The sequence below is a fragment of the Colobus angolensis genome, unplaced genomic scaffold, assembly GCF_000951035.1.
Source record: "Colobus angolensis palliatus isolate OR3802 unplaced genomic scaffold, Cang.pa_1.0 Scaffold8, whole genome shotgun sequence".
NCBI lineage: Eukaryota > Metazoa > Chordata > Mammalia > Primates > Cercopithecidae > Colobus > Colobus angolensis.
Genome location: NW_012121820.1, coordinates 17997008 through 18011161, shown reverse-complemented (window position 1 = coordinate 18011161; position 14154 = coordinate 17997008). Strand labels below are relative to the sequence as shown.

The following is a 14154-nucleotide window of genomic DNA, read 5'->3' as shown; positions in this document are numbered from 1 at the left end:
CGCCATTCTCCAGCCTCAGCCTCCCTAGTAGCTGGGACTACAGGCGCCTGCCACCTCGCCCGGCTAGTTTTTTTTTTTGTATTTTTTTGGTAGAGACGGGGTTTCACTGTGTTCGCCAGGATGGTCTCGATCTCCTGACCTCGTGATCCGCCCGTCTCGGCCTCCCAAAGTGCTGGGATTACAGGCTTGGGCCACTGCGCCTGGCTGCGAACCTTTTTTTATGTCTGTGGACTAGACTGTCTAAGGCTACAAGAATAGAATTACTATAATACATGTTACACTGTTAACTTTTAGCGAACTTTACTTTTGTTGAAAACCTTGTAAGTTTGGGATTTTAATTATCCTTTGCTATTAATAAGACCTTGTTTTGTCCAAATTAGAATTGGTATAATGGCTTTTAAAGGAATAGGGTACACTTATTTTTTTTTCTTAACTACTTGTATATCTCTCTCTTTCTTTCTCTCTTTGACTTTGTCTCTCTCTTTGACTTTCCTTTTGCCTCTGTCTCTTCCTCTCTCTCTCTGCCTCTGTCGTTCTCTCTCTCTCTCTCTCTCTCCTTGACTCCCTGTCTGTCTCTTCCTCTCTGTCTCTTTCTCTCTCTCTCTTTGCCTCTGCCAGCCGCTTATGCTGCTATTCTCTCAACCACCGTGTGTTGGGGGTGGGGGAATCTATAACAAGCTGTTCTGGGTTTCCTGGCTTACAGGTTACCTTGTGCCATACCTTTGAAACAAGGGACCTGTCCACGCTTCCTTCTAATGGCCAACCTACCTCTAATGCTGGCCAGTCTTATCTTACATAAAGTTTTAAATTTTCCTGGTGTCATAGTAGTCCATAGTCTCCCTGAAATCCTTTTTTTGAAAATTTTCAACATAGCTCCTAGTGAGGTGAGCTTACTTTGTGACTCACCCATGTTTCCTCTAGACAAAACACCACGCCCACACCACAGGCACACCACAAAACAAAGAGTGGGTAAAAAGGGCACACACACACTTTTGTAGTTTACACCAAACCAGAATCAAAACCAAAATCAGAGTATCCAGAAATCCAAGCCAGGTCAAAACCAAAACCAAAGTATCAAGCAATCCAAGTCAAGTCAAAAACAAAAACAAAAACCAAAGTGCCGATAAAGGCACACCATGGCTGATCAGGCCACGCTTCCACTCAAATGGAGTAGGCAAGTTTCCAAGACCAATCCTGTCAAGCAATTCAAACCAAATCAAAACCAAAACCTAAGTGCGGATAAAGGCATGCCATGGGTGATGAGGCCACACGTCAACCGAAATGGAGTGGGCAAGTTCCCAAGTCTGGTCCTGTCAAGCAATTCAAACCAAATCAAAACCAAAACCTAAGTGCGGATAAAGGCATGCCGTGGGTGATCAGGCCATGCTTCCACTCAAACGGAGCGGGCAAATTTCAAAGACTAGTCTTACCAAGTTTTAGATGTCCAGACTCCAAGTGCCCATTCCTTCCTGGTGTTAAGCCACTGCGTTGATCCTCCACGGGGGCCTGCCACACACTGCTGTGGCAAGGCGTCCCACTGGGGCAAATGCCTACCCAGGAGCGCTCTCAGGATCGGCTCAGGATGGGCGTCGCTCGGGCTGGTCGGAGTGCCCCACAGGGATATTCTACAGGGCAGGCTTAAGTCGCCTAAAGGGCTGCTTTGATCATCCACCATTCACCTCGCTTCCCAGTCAGGGAACCAAGAAATGTAGCAGGACGAGTGGCAGACAAAACTCCTCAGACACCGAGTTAAAGAAGGAAGGGGTTTATTCGACCGGGGGCATCGGCAAGACTTTTGTCTCAAGAGCCGAGCTCCCCGAGTGAGCAATTCCTGTCCCTTTTAAGGGCTCACAACTCTAAGGGGGTGCATGTGAGAGGATCATGATTGATTGAACAAGCAGGGGGCACGTGACCGGGGGCTGCATGCACTGGTAATTAGATTGGAACAAAACAGGATAGGGATTTTCACAGTGCATTTCTATACAATGTCTGTAATCTATAGATAACAGAACCAATTAGGTCGGGGTCAATCTTCAACTACCAGGCCCAGGGTGTGGCGCCAGGCTGTCTGCCTGTGGATTTCATTTCTGCCTTTTAGTTTTTGCTGCTTCTTTCTTTGGAGGCAGAAATTGGGCATAAGACAATATGAGGGGTGGTCTCCTCCCTTAATTAATTGATTAATTAATTTTTGAGACGGAGTCTCAGTCTGCTGCCCGGGCTGGAGTGCAGTGGCATGATCTCAGCTTACCATAACTTCCACCTCCTGGGTTCAAGCAATTCTCCTGCCTCAGTCTCCCAAGTAACTGTGATTACAGGCGCACGCTGCCATGCCTGGCTAATTTTTGTATTTTTAGTAGAGACAGGGTTTCACTATGTCGGCCAGGCTGGTCTTGAAGTCCTGACCTCGTGATCCGCCTGCCTCAGCTTCCCAAAGTGCTGGGATTACACTTTGAGCATTTACTATGGTTTGTAATTACAGGTAATGGGATGATTTGATTAATATCTGTCTCTTCCACTAGATCAAGTTCCATGAGGGCAAAGGCTGAGTCTGCCTTGCTTGCCACTATGTCCCTAACACTCACCTGTGTCTGAAACGTCGCAAGCCTGCAACAGTACTTTAAAAGACAAAGGATATTTAATGACCATGAAAAGTAAAAAAGTCTTTTGGCATTAGAGATATTATTTTCTTAAATAAAAAATATTGCCTTGATGAGCAGTGGTATCTATACAGATGATCTTAGTGTATTTGAACAGAAATTTTTCCTCTGTAACCTTCTGTCTTGCTAGCAACCAGTATACTAGTTGGAAGCTGTTCTGCATCTTTAAAAGAGACACTTAGGATGGTGCAGCACATGGTGTGGACAGGCTGGCCTGCTGGATGCTGGGGTCCAGAGGAGATGCTGTTGACTTCCCACAGTCCTGGCTTTGTTCTTCAGCCCAGCAGACCTAGACAGACAGCTTCCATCCTAGGAATTCCACACACTCCTGTTAACCAAGCTCAGGCACTATTGAGTGGCTTAGACTCTTCCAGTCTGAGCGTTGGTGCGCCTTCATACTGTGCATGCCTCCTGGGCCACTGTAGTATCAGGATGTCTTTGGTGAGCCTGGAACTAGATCTGAGGTAGTTAGGGTGACCTTAAGAGGGGCCTCTCAGCAACTGTAGGATCATAGGATCATCTTGCAAAAGACTGACTGACTCTCTTTGTTGTTGGAATGACCCATCCAGTCTTGACTGCCTTTTCTCCATTTATTTATTTATTTATTTATTTAGAGATGGGGTCTCACTCTTTCTCGCCCAGGCAGGAGTACAGTGGCATCAACTCGGCTTACTGAAGCCTCTGCCTCCCAGGTTCAAGCAATTCTTCCTTCCTCAGTCTCCCAAATAGCAGGCAGATGCTTGCCACCACACCCGGCTAATTTTGTATTTTAAATAGAGACAGGTTTCACCATGTTGGCTAGGCTGGTCTTGAATTCCTGACCTCAGGTGATCCACCTCCCTCGACCTCCCAAAGTGTTGGGATTACAGGTGTGAGCCACTGCGCCCGGCCTCTCCATTTATTCTTGTGCCTGTTTGCTGAGCAGTCCCCTGTCTCCTTCTAGTTTTGTTTTGTTTTTTTTAAAGACTTGTGTTTTGAAACTGGTCACTATGCAGTTTTCTTGCTCAGGAGGCCACTAGTTCCTCTCACGTGACTGATCTTTTACTCTTGGTTTTCAAGCTTAAGTCTGAGGAGGCAGTCTTATTTTTCTTATTTCCCAAGTCCTTGTACTTGCTGGAATTAGGAAGAGAGAGGGTTCCTCCTTCTTGGAACCCCCAAATACCAACAAGAAATATGATGGAGGAGGATAAGCTACACAGGGCCCAGAGCAACGGGTGGGGCATTTTGCTGGACCACACATTCCTTCTCTCGCTGTGTTTGTTGCAGGCTTGCGACGTTTCAGACACAGGTGAGTGTTAGGGACATAGTGGCAAGCAAGGCAGACTCAGCCTTTGCCCTCATGGAACTTGATCTAGTGGAAGAGACAGATATTAATCAAATCATCCCATTACCTGTAATTACAAACCATAGTAAATGCTCAAAGGAGAACACATGATACCATAGCACCTGTAACACAAGGACCAGATTCAGGGTATGGGGTTGGGGAAGGCTTCCCTAAAGAATAGCTCACAGGAAACAGAGGATTTAGAAAGGTGGAGAGGAAGGTAGGGCTGAGTCTTGAGGACAGGAGAGGATTGTACAGTAGGTTGCAGGCTGCTTGATGAAGAGGTACTGGATGGGCCTTCCTTTTGCTGCACTCCAGGGTCCAGAAGGTGCTCAGTACAGGTTGGTGCATGGACTAGAAAGGATTTAGGCAGGCTGGGAAAGCACAGGGGCTACCTGCAGGGGGTGGTTCTTGTCAAAGGTGCAGGGTTCCCAGATGGTCTCTCCCCAAATGCCAGAACTTTAGGGGGTAGCTTGGGGAAGAACAAACATCTTTCTGTAGAGAAATACTTGTTCTCACAAGCGAGACAGCTTTCTAGATATTGAATCAATAATGATAATGTTAATTAATACCTGAAATCTTACATTAAATATTTAAAGGGGCTGGGCATGGTGGCTCATGCCTATAATCCTAGCACTTTGAGAGGCCAAGGTGGGTGGATCACCTGAGGTCAGGAGTTTGAGACCAGCCTGGCCAACATGACAAAACCCTGTCTCTAATAAAAATGCAAAAATTAGCCAGGCGTGGTGGCCTGTGCCTGTAATACCAGCTACTCAGGAGGCTGAGGCAGGAGAATCCAGGAGGCAAAGGTTGCAGTGAGTCGAGATCATGACATTGTACTCCAGCCCAGGCAACAAGAGTGAAACGCTGTCTCAAAAGAGAAAAAAAAAGGCCATGCCCAGTAGTTCATGCCTGTAATCCTAGCACTTTGGGAGGCCAAGGTGGGTGGATCACCTGAGGTCGGGAGTTTGAGACCAAAATACAGAAATTCGCTGGGCGTGGTGGCACATGCCTGTAATCCCACCTACTCAGGAAGCTGAGGCAGGAGAATCTCTTGAACCTAGGAGGCAGAGATTGCAGTGAACTGAGATCGCGCCACTGCACTCCAGCCTGGGTGACACAGTGAGACTCCATCTCAAAAAAAGAAAAAAAAAATTAAAGGGAGAAAATAATATCACAGTATTCTGTGCCACTGATGATTATGTATCAATCAGGAATTAATATGAAGCAAATCAGAGTTTATGATGATACAAATAGACCTTTTCAAGACCCTGTAGATTTTCATTTTTCTTGACAGGATGCTAAAACACCAGCCTCTCTGATTTTCAGCATGGGAAAGCTTTTTATTTTTTATTTTATTTATTTATTTATTATTTATTTTTTATTTTTTTGAGATGGAGTCTCGCTTTGTTGCCAGGCTGGAGTGCAGTGGTGTGATCTCGGTTCACTGCAACCTCTGCCTCCCGGGTTCAAGCAATTCTCCTGCCTCAGCCTCCCGAGTAGCTGGGACTACAGGCACGTGCCACCATGCCTGGCTAATTTTTGTATTTTTAGTGGAGATGGGGTTTCACCACGTTGGCCAAGATACTCTCTATCTCTTGACCTTGTGATCTGCCCGCCTTGACCTCCCAAAGTGCTGGGATTATAGGCACGTGCCACCGCGCCCAACTGGGAAAGCTTTTTAAAGAGTGAGTAGTAACACTCAGAAAGGTGCTTCCTTCCGAGACTCCTAGACTCTGGTAACAGTAGCCTCTGGCAATGTGTGGCTGTTTAACCAAAATTGAATAAAATTTAAAATTCAGTTCCTCAGTTGCACTAGCAATTTTCCAGCGCTCAGGAGATAGCTGCATATGGCTAGTGGCTACTATATTGGATGACACAGACTTGCACCATTTCCATCATTGCAGAAAGTTCTTTTGGACTGTGTTGCTCTAAAGCATCAAAGTTTTGTCCTGGGAGTACCACTTTGTAGAGCAGGTGTTGACACAGTGTTGGCTGAAATGGCCCTTCCTCCCTTGCCCATGAATGGTCTGATGGAATAAGGTGCTGAAACACTTGCTGATGTTCTTGCAAATCAAGTGTTGGGAGCTCACTGGGTCTCATTTCTCTCTTCTGCCGACAGTGTTGGAGAGCTGGCTGGACTACACTGGGGAACTGGAGCCCCCTGAGCCACTGGCCAGGCTTCCGCAGCTCAAGCATTGTATCAAGCAGCTGCTGACGGACCTGGGCAAGGTGCAGCAGATCGCCCTCTGCTGCTCAACATGAAACTGGGCACCCAAAACTCATGGGAGCACAATCCTGGGGCACCTGCAGGAGGAGCTTCGCATATTTAAATAAATAAACCTAGCATGCTGAATGCACGTGACACCGACTGACTTCAGGGATCTGGGCCAGGAGTGTGATGGACATTGGACAAAGAGGCCATGTTGGCTGTGGGAGGACACTCTGATCTCGAAGCCTACCATAAAGGTAGCAAATAGACTCGGGATTCCCTTCTTCTGTGCACATCATTGAATGAAGGGAGTCTTTTTGCACAAACTTCACTTGAAATCGTGCCACTGATGATAAATGGAATGAGAGCCAAAAAAGTTTAGTTGGAGACAGTTGTAAATTCAATTTGCAGTTTATTTAATTGACTTTTCTGTCAGGTTGGGGCACATGCCAACTCCCTGGTTTCTTCCTGGCATGGTGTTTGGGCAGCAGGCATCATTTTCCTTTTCTAGCTTCATGGGAATGTTGTGAGCTCACCACGCTGTGGAGGTTGGGAAGGAGCAGAGTCTTGGCTGCCCTGCTTTCTCCTTAGGACTCTTCACTTTTCTCACCACATCTCTTGCATGACTTCATGGTACTGGGGACAAGTTTGTATGCTTTTACCCCAGAGCTGGCTGGGTCATGGCTTTTGTAGCAGAGCCCATACAGCCTATGGAAGAACTAGAATCTCACAGTAATAAGAATCTAGGAGGAATTCCAAACTGAAGCAGGCAGGGTCTGGAACCCAAAGGACAGCATTTTCTACCCATTTCTTAATATTGACAGCTTCCCCGTTCTATTTAATGTCCAAAAATGTTTCCCAAAATTTCAAACTCTTTCACTGTAAAGATTTGTTACAAAGAATGTGGTTTGGGGAAATTACCTTATTTTATATTGTTGTAAACAAACTTCAAATTATACATGTGCCGCTTTTCTCCTTCCTGAAGGGTATGTTCAGTAGTCAGTGTTTTCAGAATTATTTTGTTACTATACTTTAACATTTTAAATTTCCTGTTTGTATTATTTTGTGAGATCAAGGTGATTATGCTGCTTAAGGTCCAGGTACAACCTATTTGTACCTTTTGAGACAATATTTGTGTTACTTTTGCAGGTTACGGTTCCACATGTAATTGCTATATTTTGTTTTGTTTTTCCTTACTAGGCAAAGTTAAAATGTTCCATGCTTCGAGGAGTGACCCATTTCACTACTTCGTTTTCTTATCACTTATCACTAAAGGCAAAAATCAAAGCACAGTTGTCCATTAACTCTTATAAGTTAATTATGGGTTTATGAGTCTGTAATGTTATATGCTGCAAACATTTACTATGTAAACGTGAAGTAGCCAGTAATATCTCAATAGTAGTAACAGTATCTTTAGCGACCTTTGGAATAGTTAAGCACAGGTCATTGTGGACATGAATTCAGGCCTCTGTACTAAAATCTATTTCAGGGAATGTTCTGTCTAGTGATTTGCTCACCATTTGATATATAATGAATTACAGGACAAGTATAAGCTGATCTGCTATAGCTGATCCATCAGAGAAAATACATGTGGCTATAACATCTATAACTGACGATTCCTCTACAAGAGGCTGTTTCTCACTGCTAACGTTGGTATTTCTGGCGTGGGAAGAAATGCACAGGCATGCATGGCATGTATGTTCAGACAGCTGCACTGTAAGAGTTCTGTTATGCAGTCTGAAAAGGGAAGAAACAGGATGGCTTTCTGCAGCCACAACTGTGAGGTGTGATGATTGTTGTATTATTAGATTACTGATATTTCTTTTCTGAAAATACATTTGAGTTTTAATCACATCTGTGGAAGCTGTAACTTTTAAGGTAGTCAATTTCATGTCTTGTTCAACAATGGAAGCAGAAACTGAATTGCCCTAATTTTGCCGACTGGCCATTATTGGGTTTATTGTTTAAGTTTTTGGTAAAGGAAGTAATCTCATTTCATTCGTTGTGACTTTTGTTCTTAGGGAAGCAGAGAAGATTCCCCAAGTTCTTGTAACCTCAGTGTGCTTCCCTAATTTAAAGCCATGTTGAGGGGCTCCATTCCCAATTCCTGGGTCAAGGTGAATTAATCCTAAGTTGGAGCACTGGAAACCGTTATTTGCAAACATTGCTGTTACCATTTAGAAATATGTGCACTACCAGCCGGGTGCGGTGGCTCACGCCTGTAATCCCAGCACTTTGGGAGGCCGAGGTGGGTGGATCACTTGAGGTCAGGAGTTTGAGACCAGCCTGGCCAACAGGGTGAAACCCTGTCTCTACTAAAAATACAAAAATTAGCCGGGCGTGGTGGCGGGCGCCTGTAATCTCAGCTACTCGGGAGGCTGAAGCAGGAGAACTGCTGGAACCTGGGAGGCGGAGGTTGCAGTGAGCCGCCGAGATCGTGCCTTTGCACTCCAGCCCGGGTGACAACTACAAGACTCCGTCTCAAAAAAAAAAGAAAAAGAAAAAAAAGAAGTATGTGCACTACCTAAGTTTTGTCTTTTGAGAAAAACTATCCACCTATAAAAAATTACCTTGACAAAAATAGTTCCGCTTTGACTAATCATTTTGTTTCTTTAAGTGGTAAGTATATGCAAGGTGGATCCTTGATGAGCCAACATTGCACTGTGGATACATACCTATGTTTACGCGCTATTAGAACAGAAGGCGCTGTATATAGAAATGTTGCTTTGAAGCAATATTTGCAAAACACGCAAACTTCTGTATCTGTATTTGGAAAAAATAAAACAGGTTCTTGTTGCTATGTTTCAGTTACATATTGTTGAGTTACAGTCATGCATCACATAATGTTTCTGTCAACCATGGACCCCATACACAGGGTGGTCCCATAAGATTATAATGGAGCCGAAAAATTCCTATCACTTAGTGATGTCCTGATGGTCCTACTGCATAGGCCTCGGCTAATGTGTGGATTTGTCTTAGTGTTTAACAAAAATCTAAAAAGTAAAATATATATTTAAAAAATTAAACTAGAAAAAAACTCATAGAATAAGGATATAAAGAAAATATATTTGTATAGTTGTACCATGTGTGTAAACACAAAGTGTTATTTCAGAAGTCAAAGTTAAAATTTAAAAGCTTACAAAGTAAAAAAGTTGGTCACGCAGGGTGCCTCAGCTGTAATCCTACCACTTAGGGAGGCTGAGGCTGGAGACCCTGTCTCTAAATAAAAGGCTGGGTGCTGTCACTCACGCTTGTAACCCCAGCACTTTGGGAGGCCAAGGTGGCCAGATCACCTGCGGTCAGGAGTTCAAGACTGGCCTGGCCAACATAGCAAAACCCCATCTCTACTAAGAATACAAAAATTAGCATGGTGGCGCATGCCTGTAGTCCCAGCTACTCGGGAGGCTGAGGTAGGAGAATCGCTTGAACCCGGGAGGAGGAGGTTGCAGTGAGCCAAGATCCTACCACTGCACTCCAGCCTGGGCAACAGAGTGAAACTCTGTCTCAACAAAACGAAAAACAAAAAGTTATCATGAACTAAGGCTAATTTATTATTGTAGAAAGAAAGTTTTAAAAAATCAGTTTACTAGTGACCAGCCTGGGCAACATGGTGAAACCCCATCTCTACAAAAATTAGCTGGGCATGGTGGCAGGCGCCTGTATTCCTAGGTACTTGGGAGTCTGAGGTAGGAGGATCACCTGGGCCTGGGAGCCAGAAGTCACAATGAACCTCGACTGTGCCTCTGTACTCCAGCCTGGGCAACAAAGTGAGATCCTGTCTTGAAAAAAAAAAAATTTAGTCAATGTGTTCGGTGTTTATATAAATTCTGGAGTAGCGTACAGTAACGTCCTAGATCTTCACATTCACTCATCACTTACCCAGCCAGAACAACGTCCAGTCCTGCAATCTCTACATACATATATATATATATACACACACACACTTTTTTTTTTTTTTTTTAGACGGAGCCTCACCTGTTGCCTAGACTGGTGTGCAATGGCGCGATCTCAGCTCACTGCAACCTTCGCCTCCCAGGTTCAAACAATTCTCCTGCCTCAGCCTCCTGAGTAGCTAGAATTACAGGTGCCCGCAACCATGCCCAGCTAATTCTTGTATTTTTAGTAGAGATGTGGTTTCACCATGATGGCCACGCTGGTCTCAAACTCCTGACCTTGTGATCCGCTCACCTCGGTCTCCCAAAGTGCTGGGATTACAGGCGTGAGCCACCGCGCCCAGCCTATTATATATTTTCACTGAAACTTCTATAGATACACAAATACCATTGTTACAACTGACTATAGTATTCAGTACAGTCACATGCTGTATAGGCTTGTAGCCTAGGAGCAGCAGGCTCTATCACAATGCCTAGGTGTGTACAGGTTATACCATCTAGTTTACATAAGTGCACTCTATGAGGCTCACACAGTAAAACTGCCTAAGGGCTCATCTTTCAGAATGCATCCCCATTAAGGGACGCATGACTGTATAAAGTTCTCCACCTTTGTTTTTTTTTTTTTTTTGAGATGGAGTTTCACTCTTGTTGCCCAGGCTGCAGTGCAATGGCACGATCACCACTCACTGCAACCTCCGCCTCCCGGTTTCCAGTGATTCTCCTGCCCCAGCCTCCCAAGTAGCTGGGATTATAGGCGTGCACCACCACGCCCGGCTAATTTTGTATTTTTAGTAGAGATGGGGGTTTCACCATGTTGGTCAGGCTGGTCTCAAGCTCCTGACCTCAAGTGATCCGCCCGCCTTGGCCTCCCAAAGTGCTGGGATACAGGCATGTGCCACTACACCCAGATAATTTTGTATTTTTAGTAGAGATGGGGGTTTCACTATGTTGTTCAAGCTGGTCTCGAACTCCTGACCTCAAGTGATCCGCCTCTGCCTTCCACAGTGCTGGGATTACAGGCGTGAGTCACCGCACTTGTCCTTCACCTATTCTTAATCTTCTTTAAACATTACCTTTTAAAGAAGCCTGTTTTAAAGAAGCCTGTTCTTACCTCAACTATCTTTTTCCAGAGAGGCAGGTGCAAACTCTGCCAAGAAATCCCAAGAATGCAAAGATACTTCTCAATTTGTCTTTAATATGCAAAAGCAAAATGCCCCTCACCAACTTCCCAGCCCAGTCTCACTCATGCTTTCTGGTGTAAACTGCAGGCTGGCTGATTGTTGAGCAGTGCAAGGAAGACAAGTCTGACCTTCCTTATATTAACAAATGGCACTCACTGCAATAGGACCTATCTGGGACCAATCCAAGCTGTCCATGGACCCCCAACTAGCTCCTTCCTGGTTGGGCAGAAGCCTCTGCAAACAGTAGGTTTAAGATTTCAGAACAGGTCCTCATTATTTGCCAAATTCTTTCTTTCTTTTGTAAACAATTATGCTAGTTTAAAAACCAAAAGGGAGCCAGCATTAAAATGAGGAGCTTCAGTAATGCAAATAATCCATTATTTCAACTAGTTCTGCTTAATTCCTACCACAGGCCTAAAATTTGGCAAGGAAGTTGAGCAAGTCTGGCGGCATAAGCCAGAGCTCACAGGAACTAGCCTATCTCTGTGAAGGTTTGCAGTAAACACTTCACATTAAAATGTCTCAGTAACTTGGACATTTTGGGAAGCCTGTACCCAAAGGGCAGGTGCAAGTTGGTGCCCATATTGGTATAGAGGTAGCCAGTTAAGTGAGCATTTAATAAAGCCAGCTATTTTGCGTGTAAGAAACCCAAGTGGGTCCTTGGGAGCCCAGGTGAAAAACTTCGCATATGTGGTAGAGGGGATAACCCAGTTTCAGACAACATCAAAAGATCCCACTATAGCCAACGAAGGCCTTATTGTTAGGGACTCCCAACTTCGTTTCGGCACCAGCCAGAAAGGCGGTGGTAAACAGGCTTGGTAAAATAAACCCAATAAAGAACGAATGAAAGAGACACACCAGACCACAGGCGCTGCCAAAACTCATTTTTCATTAACATGGAGTGGGCTCCCAGGCTCAGGCCCCCGGACCCGATCATGGCCCTAGTCTACACAGAGCGCCCGGCCCTGGCCGCCCGCAGTTCCACCGCTCAACCAGTGATGCGCACATCCGTGCGGCGACGGATCCGCCGGGCCCGAGCCGCCTCGGGCAGGATGGCGAGCAGCTGCTCTTGCACCAGCATCTCCACGATCTGCTCCTTGGTGCGGATGTCAGGCCGCAGCCACTGGCGGGACAGCTCCCGCAGCTGCCGGAAAGCCTCCCGGGGACCCGCCGCGTCCTGGTAGCGGAACTGCCGGAAACGCTGGCGGAACGTCTCGGGGCCGAGTCTAGAACCGGCTGGGCCTGGTGGGGAGCGCGCTTCGGCTGCGGCCTGAGGCGCGACGCTCACGGGTGCTGGCCCGAGGGGCAACTCCCGGGCCGCGGACGCCGCAGCCCGGGGCGTAGGAATGGCTTCGGGTACCGCGGCGTTGGGGCTGGAGGGCTCCGGGGCAGGCGGTGAGGCCTTCGGCAGCGAGGAGCCCATAGAGTTAAGCTCAGGGTCTGAGCTCGAACCGGCTCCTTCCGGTTTCTCCGGTGGCACCGCCGCGGGACTCCCAGTGGCCCCCAAGATCGGCTCCGTCGCCGCCATAACTCCAGCTCTGGGCGTCACTCTTTGTCCGGTAGCTGTGGGCTCAGCACTGCGTCTGCGCGCGGGCGGGGTGAGCAGGGAGACGTTTCCGGTTAAAGGGCAGAGCTCGCGCCACCCCTGAGGGAGGCAGACTCGGGACCCGCAGAGAGTGCGCGGAGCTTACCTGCACCAGCGAAGCGCCTGCGGCGGCCGGAAACGAAAAGTCTCTGGCTTCTCTGCGTCCAGGTCGGCGCGCGAGCCCCCGGAAGCCGCTTGAGGGCTCTCGGAAGCGGCGCCCTCTAGCGTTCTCGAGTCGCATGAGGCGGCTACTGCCCTCGCAGTGCAGGAGGGCGAGCGGCGCGTGGCTTGGGCTCCTTCCGAATGGTGGCGTCTCTGAGCGCAAGTTCGAGGAGGAGTCGGAGGAGGAGCCTGAATGTTTCGAGGTAAACTTCAAGTCCCGGAACTTATTCTTGAGCCGCTTCGGTTTGCAGGTGACCTTTCCGTGCGGGCCCCCCTCCTGATTGACCCTGATGGGCTGTAACTGTGACGGCCCCTCCTTCGGGAATGATTAGGGTGACAGCTGGCCGGCGCTCGTCCGGGTGGCGCCCGGCCGGTGATCCGAACAGGGGAGCGGGACGGCGGTCGTTCTCTCGGGAAGGGCCCGGCTGGAGAAAGTCCTATCGCTTGGTCAAACTAGGAGGGCGATAGCACCCGCCTTACTGCGAGGATGACAAACTACAACACACCGTCTGGCGCGAAGGAAATGCTCCAGAACTCTTTGCTATTGTTATTTTTCGCGTGTCCTCCGAAACCAAGGGAAAGGAGGCTCTGTGGGTTCTGTTAACTTCAGGATTTAATAAGTGAATTGTAAATGCATTGCCCTTTGTGGTGGCCGCTGGCCGCCTGAGTTGACTGAGCTCTTGCAACGGAGCTAGTTGATAACCCTCGAAATATAGCGAATTGAGATGTGCTTAATTATAAAATACGGGACATAATACGAAAAAACTAATGTAAAATACCTCAATACTTTTTAATACTGATTACATGTTGTAATATGTTTTTCATATACTGGGTCAAATGTTATTAATTTCACCTGTGTTTTTACTTTTTAAATGCAGCTACTAAAAAACATTTAAATTGCATGTGCGGTTTACGTTATATTTCTGTTGAGCAGCCTTGGGTTAGAGGATTGGAGTGAGACTGCCTTTTGCCTTGGTGGAATCCTCTTTGATGGTACCCACCTCAGAGTTGCTGGGAGGATTAAATAAGTTAAGCCCTTGGAGAGAAAGGGCTTGAAACTTAATTTTTTTTTTTTTTTTTGAGACGGAGTCTCGCTCTGTCACCCAGGATGGAGTGCAGTGGCTGGATCTCAGCTCCCTG

At 46.7% G+C, this 14154-nt stretch overlaps 3 protein-coding genes across 4 annotated transcripts in view; 2 read left to right on the top strand and 1 right to left on the bottom strand.

The window, feature by feature from the left end:
- PHF20 (PHD finger protein 20) overlaps positions 1–8993 on the top strand; it is a 203615-nt gene extending 194622 nt beyond the window's left edge. For both annotated transcript variants that reach the window (XM_011929128.1, XM_011929129.1), the window contains exon 18: positions 6104–8993. In XM_011929128.1, coding sequence (XP_011784518.1) covers positions 6104–6246 — 143 coding nt within the window. In that variant the 3' untranslated portion in view covers positions 6247–8993. The remainder of the gene's footprint in view (positions 1–6103) is intronic.
- A 3141-nt stretch (positions 8994–12134) lies between these two features.
- Positions 12135–13861, bottom strand: SCAND1 (SCAN domain containing 1). Its single transcript, XM_011929122.1, is given in 3 exon segments — positions 12135–12850; positions 12959–12996; positions 12998–13861. Coding segments are annotated over 3 exon segments (729 nt in total). The 5' UTR covers positions 13094–13861; the 3' UTR covers positions 12135–12255.
- CNBD2 (cyclic nucleotide binding domain containing 2) overlaps positions 13082–14154 on the top strand; it is an 89405-nt gene continuing 88332 nt past the window's right edge. The window contains exon 1 of the mRNA XM_011929123.1: positions 13082–13265. Within this exon, the coding sequence (XP_011784513.1) occupies positions 13092–13265 (174 nt within the window). The 5' untranslated portion in view covers positions 13082–13091. The remainder of the gene's footprint in view (positions 13266–14154) is intronic.